General features: G+C 48.0%; 1 protein-coding gene across 2 annotated transcripts; it reads right to left on the bottom strand.

Moving 5' to 3' along the window:
* Positions 1–1,814: 1,814 nt before the first annotated feature.
* On the bottom strand, positions 1,815–4,622 carry Hspa2 (heat shock protein family A (Hsp70) member 2). 2 transcript variants are annotated; one of them, XM_076848327.2, is made up of 2 exons: positions 4,534–4,622; positions 1,815–4,195 (listed from the first exon to the last, which is right to left on the bottom strand). In XM_076848327.2, exon 2 carries the CDS (start codon positions 4,188–4,190, stop codon positions 2,286–2,288), a length of 1,905 nt encoding a protein of 634 aa, XP_076704442.1. In that variant the 5' UTR covers positions 4,191–4,195; positions 4,534–4,622; the 3' UTR covers positions 1,815–2,285. The 2 variants fall into 2 exon arrangements, with proteins under 2 accessions (XP_076704442.1, XP_076704444.1); XM_076848329.2 differs by lacking the exon at positions 4,534–4,622 and adding an exon at positions 4,434–4,491.
* Positions 4,623–6,271: the final 1,649 nt, after the last annotated feature.

Consider the following 6,271-nt stretch of genomic DNA (forward strand, 5'->3'; position numbering starts at 1 on the left):
GAAACTAATTTCTATGATGAGGTTTAAAATAGTCATACTAATACCAAATTGCACTTAAAGATATTATTTTTTGAAGTCAGAACAAAAGATCAACACTTTCAGCAAAGAACTGGAAAAGGGCAACAGTATGAGTATTAACTTAGTAAAACTCACGTAAAAAAGTCATTTTAGGGCTGGGGATATAGCTCAATTGGTAGAGTGCTTGCCTTGCATGCACAAGGTCCTGGGTTCAATCCCCAACACCACAAAAAAAGAAAAAAAAAGTCACTTTAAAGCCACTGTTCACCTGATTCTGTCAGTACTAACTAGTTTGTCAAACATTTATGTGATGCTGTGTGTAGACAAACACCCATTGCCAAAAACTTTCCACCACTATAACACTAACACAAATGGTAAACCCAAGTTACCATCAGCTTTTCTAATAATCACCTTTAAATTTCTTAAGAAGTATTCTGAAGTAATTTCACAATTGCCTATTTGTCTTCTTCTCTCTCCCCTGACCCAAGTGAGACTAAAGTAAAAATTATCTGCATGTAAGGGTCAACTATTGTGTGAGAAGCCCTAAATTATTACTCATACTATTATTCCAAAAATTAATCTCTTCATGGCCCCAAAGGGTCTGCTGCTAGATTGAAAATAAAGTTTTTATAATTCATAATTTATATAATTTATAATCCAATTATCTTTGAACACCATGAGGAAAATCTTTTCACTTGGAAAGAGATAAAAGGACATTTATACAGTGAAAACACTGGGTTAAAACTATGAATTTTTTCCAATAAGGTTTACTGAATTTCTCCTAAATTCCCTTTAAAGGAAATAAATGAGAAATAAAACAGAAGTGTCATTCCATTTAAAAAAATAATAAAAACCACCTTCTCCCAAGGATGTGGATTTCCAAAGGGTTTGAAATATTCTATTTGTAACAATCTCAAATCAGAAAGATAAATGGTCATGTTGTATATTAACAATATACAGTACTATCTTGTAGTTTGCCTTGTAAAAAAGAAGTTTATGGGTTGAGGCTGTGGCTAGGAGGTAGAGTGCTCGCCTACCATGTGTGAGGCACTGGGTTTGATCCCCAGCACCACATACAAATAAAATATATTGTGTCCACCTATAACTAAAAACATAAATATTAAAAAAAAGAAGTTTATTATAGTGATTTGTGAGGCAAGTACTGCAAAAACATTATGAGCTTCAAATGGGAGAGGGGCCTATATATCATCTTCCCCTATCTCCCAATAGTTACAACTGCTGGAAACATGTTCTTATAGAATTTTCCACAAACTCAGAAGTGGAGCTGTTTTGCTAGAAAATTAAAGTTAAAACAAATTTGACTTGATTTGTACTTAATGTTAAGTCACTTTTAAACTTTAAAGCAGGCAAGCTTTAAAGTGACTTACAGGCACCTGTATGTCACAAAATACAACTTTTTTCTACACTACCTTTGACTATTATGAGAAGATAACTTCTGCCTCCACTAGGTTAAGAAAAATCAATCATTTTTATACTTAACCCCAAAATATAGCTTGTATTTTCCTTGAATAGTCAAGTGGATTTTCAGTAGAACACTTAAACCAGGTCTTAGGAGCCTGGGTATATTAGAAGATTTCCCAGTTAGGTTAAAAAGGGAGAAGAAAAGTTTACCCAGATTCTTCTCCCCTTAAGTTGTTGATAATTCAAGGCAGGAACTTCATCTGAGAATTAGAGAAGATTGGATTAGATAAATTTCACATCACACTAACATTTTAAAAACCAACATGAATAAAACATGGGAAGGAGGTAAAATTGAAAAACTCCAAGACAATAAGTTTGAGATCAATTTCAGCTTTACTTGAAATTTGCATTTATTTGCAAAATATACCTGTCCTTAAGATCACTGTGATGCTTAGTCTTAAAGTAGTACATAAAAATAAACAATTTTAAGCATTTATGTATTTTGTTACTAAGCTTCCATAGGACAGGTGTGCAAAGGCCAGGTTTCCCATCTCAAACAAATCTCCATGCACAAACTAAAGTAAACCAAAAAATGCTCAAATCAGCAATGACACAAATGCATTAAAGAGAAACCGCAAATCTTTTTTTCCTCAAAATTAAACTTTAGAACTAACCTTTTATAGTTAAACTAAGTTGTTGTACCTTTCCTTTCGTATGCATACACCAGGCTAAAGATTTTCAACAATAGATTTCATACTTGGCACAAGGACATTTCAAAGAAACCAAAACAAAAGGGGAAAAAAAAGAGAAAGGAAAAGAGATTTACGCTGATTTAAGTGCAAGCCTTAGTCCACTTCCTCAATAGTAGGTCCCCCGGACGCTCCAGAACCGCCGCCAGGACCGCCTTGGTAAAGTTTGCTGATGATGGGGTTGCACACTCTTTCAAGCTCTTTCTGCTTGTGTTCATACTCGTCTTTTTCTGCCATCTGGTTTCGGTCAAGCCAGTTGATCACCTCCTGACACTTGTCGAGGATCTTGTTTTTGTCCTGCTCGCTAATCTTGCCCCTCAGTTTCTCGTCTTCCACCGTCTGCTTGATGTTGTAGGTATAGGACTCCACCGCATTTTTGGCTGCGACCCGGTCGCGATTAGCTTCATCTTCCGACTTGTACCGCTCTGCCTCTTGAACCATCCGGTCAATGTCATCCTTGCTCAGACGACCCTTGTCATTGGTAATGGTGATTTTGTTTTCCTTACCAGTGCTCTTGTCAGCAGCGGTGACGTTGAGGATGCCGTTGGCATCAATGTCGAAGGTGACCTCGATCTGGGGGACCCCACGGGGTGCCGGGGGAATCCCAGTCAGGTCGAACTTGCCTAGCAGGTTGTTGTCCTTGGTCATGGCCCGTTCGCCTTCGTACACTTGCACCAGCACGCTGCTCTGGTTGTCTGAGTAGGTGGTGAAGGTCTGCGTCTGCTTGGTGGGGATCGTGGTGTTCCTCTTGATGAGTGGGGTCATGACGCCGCCAGCCGTCTCGATGCCCAGCGACAACGGAGTCACGTCTAGTAGTAGCAGGTCCTGCACGTTCTCCGACTTGTCTCCGATGAGGATGGCCGCCTGCACTGCGGCGCCGTAGGCCACCGCCTCGTCGGGGTTGATGCTCTTGTTCAACTCTTTGCCATTGAAGAAATCTTGCAGCAGCTTCTGGATCTTGGGGATACGGGTAGAACCACCCACCAGCACAATCTCCTGGATCTGGCCCTTGTCCAGTTTGGCGTCGCGCAGCGCCTTCTCTACCGGCTCCAGGGTCCCGCGGAAGAGGTCCGCGTTGAGCTCCTCGAAGCGGGCGCGGGTGATGGACGTGTAGAAATCCACGCCCTCGTACAGCGAGTCGATCTCGATGCTCGCCTGTGTGGACGAGCTCAGCGTGCGCTTGGCGCGCTCGCAGGCGGTGCGCAGCCGCCGCACCGCGCGCTTGTTGGGCCCAATGTCCTTCTTGTGCTTGCGCTTGAACTCTTCTGCCAGGTGGCTGACCATACGGTTGTCGAAGTCCTCGCCGCCCAGGTGGGTGTCACCGGCCGTGGACTTCACCTCAAAGATGCCATCCTCGATGGTCAGGATGGACACGTCGAAGGTGCCGCCGCCCAGGTCAAAGATGAGCACGTTCTTCTCACCACCTGCGCAGCCTTTCTTGTCCAGGCCGTAAGCTATGGCAGCCGCCGTGGGCTCGTTGATGATGCGCAGCACGTTGAGGCCCGTGATAGTGCCCGCGTCCTTAGTGGCCTGGCGCTGCGAGTCGTTGAAATAGGCGGGGACCGTGATGACCGCGCTCTGCACCTTGCCCCCCAGGTAGGCTTCGGCGATCTCCTTCATCTTAGTGAGGACCATGGAGGAGATCTCCTCGGGGAAGAAGGTCTTCATCTCCCCCTTGTACTCCACCTGCACCTTGGGCTTCCCTCCCTCGCTCACCACCCGGAACGGCCAGTGTTTCATGTCCGACTGCACCGTGGCGTCCTCGAACTTGCGACCGATCAGCCTCTTGGCGTCGAAGATGGTGTTAGTGGGGTTCATGGCCACTTGGTTCTTGGCGGCGTCGCCGATGAGGCGCTCGGTGTCCGTGAAGGCCACGTAGCTGGGGGTGGTGCGGTTGCCCTGGTCATTGGCGATGATTTCCACTTTGCCGTGTTGGAAGACCCCCACGCATGAGTAGGTGGTGCCCAGGTCGATGCCGATAGCCGGGCCGCGGGCGGACATCCTGACTGAAAGATAAACGAGCGATATTAGGACGAGAAAACCAGGGAGAGGCAGTCCGCGGCGTCAACTAACGGTCACCTCGCACTACTCTCCGCGAGCGCAACCAGTCTCCCCGCTCCCCCCTCCGGGTTCCCCGCTCTTATAGCCGCCTTCTGGAAACTCCCAGAGCCAATCCGCTCCCGGGACCGCCCGCCCAAACTCTTCCAGCCCAGCCACAGGCTTGCCTGGGTCGGAGTGACCGACCTGAAGCCCAACAGATGTCTAGTTGGGTGAGGGGCGGGACCCCGACCCTCGCTCGAAGACCCAAGGATGGCCGTTATGCAAATGAGGCTCCTCCCAGTACCTCCAGCTGCTTGGGGGCGTTAGGCTCGTGCCCTGGGCCCCCAGCCCCTAGCCCCCGCCAGGTGTACGCGCTTTTTCCGCGGTCTTGGCTTTCCAGAAGCGGGATTCGTCGATGCGCAAAGGATTGGCAGGGCACGCGGCCAGTGAGCAGCGCGGACTCTTCAGTGAGGGCGGGGAAGGAAGGGTTGAGGCGTGGCGCCGGGAGGAGGTGCGGAAGGGGAGCGGGGTGTGGGGATTATTTATTGGTCCCGAGGCCGCGAGTGCTTTACGTGCCAAGTGTCCAGACTGACCTAGCACGAGGAAGAAGGGGAATTCATTTTGAGTTGGTTGTACCAAATAAATACGGCCAAACCCGGCCTGTTTGGCCCAAGCTGGGGGGATCCGACCGCTGCATGACAGGGGGTGGGGGAGGCTCCCCTGGACGAAGACAAAAATGAGGTTCTTTGAGTCGGTGGTCAGCGACTTCAAATTTTATATAGCGTGTTTCGTTGCAGCTCCGTGGCTGTGAAGCACTTGGTGAAAGCTGCGTGGCGCGGGGGAGGACGAGCCCGGGAAGGCCAGCCGTTTTCCTGCGCTGCGCGCGGGCGGCTGGCTGGGGCGAGACGGGAGTGTCGTCAGCCCGCCTCCCAGGAGCCTAGGGTTGCACTTTCTCGATTAAGCTTTTAGGGTTCCTTGCTCGTCCCGTCGCTGTAAACCTCCAGGTTTCCTCTTCCTGTTCTCTGCACTGCTTCCCTCATTTTCAGCTTCAAGTGCTTTGTCCGTCGCTTTGAGTTCTTTAGGGGAAAATCAACAAATTCACGAAACCCCGCACCACAAAAAACTTTCCGGGCTCCCTCCCCGCACGATCCCCGCACCCCTGGCGTTCGCACACTCTGCAGAGTTTATGACCTACTCGGGCTTATGTCTGAGCCCAGTGAGATAATTTTCTGTACCTGTGATGAAGTTACAGGTAACTTCAGGTGAAGGTAGATGAAAAAGTTCACGGTCCGTTGGTGTTCAACAGGAATGTGGGGATAGCTCAGGGAAGCACTGCCAGGAACCAGGTGACTGGAGTAGAAGCTGAATCCTGGAGTAGAAAGAGCGGTAGCTTCTCGGGTGGGCGGGGGCGGAGAGGGAAAGTGAGGACAGGGATTCCTACAAGCTTTAACAGGTACCTACTGTGGAGAGGAAAAAGACAAACGGCCCCCCATACGGGGTTGATAGTCTGACAAGGAAGTAACACATCTGGAGAGAAGTGCTGGAAAAAAGGGTGCTGTGAGAACCCAGGAGAACGATGAGTGAGACTGGGGTTGGTGAGGGCTTCCTGGAGAGGCCACATGCCCTAACCAGGTGCTGATGTTTGTCAGCAGAGTTGGAAAGGCAGTGTTTACATAGGTTGTAATATTGGCAACGATGAGACCAGTACATGAGCTTTGTACGGGAAGCTTACTGTTACTAGAAGGGGAGGGGTACAGACAAGAAAATCTCTACAGCTGGGCAGGATACTTTTAGGAGTCTTGTGCCAAGGTCTTTCCTGGGGCTACAGGAGAGGGGAGCCATCCTTTGAAGCTGGCTAAATGCTGGTGTAGCCTGGAAAAAAGTTGTGTAAGACAGTGTGGGAGAAGAATTTTGGCCTGAGAAACAAAATCTATATCTAAAAGGTAACGTTGACAGAATTCTATAAAATCAAATCAGTGAACACCTTAAGATTTTTTATTTAGTCATGTAATTCCCAGTTTTTAATATGAATTTGTTAATCT

Source organism: Callospermophilus lateralis, chromosome 3, assembly GCF_048772815.1.
Source record: "Callospermophilus lateralis isolate mCalLat2 chromosome 3, mCalLat2.hap1, whole genome shotgun sequence".
Classification (NCBI taxonomy): Eukaryota; Metazoa; Chordata; class Mammalia; order Rodentia; family Sciuridae; genus Callospermophilus; species Callospermophilus lateralis.

Coding starts and splice junctions, on each gene's coding strand:
- Hspa2 (XM_076848327.2), bottom strand. CDS start 4,190: ATGTCCGCCCGCGGCCCGGCTATCGGCATCGACCTGGGCACCACCTAC.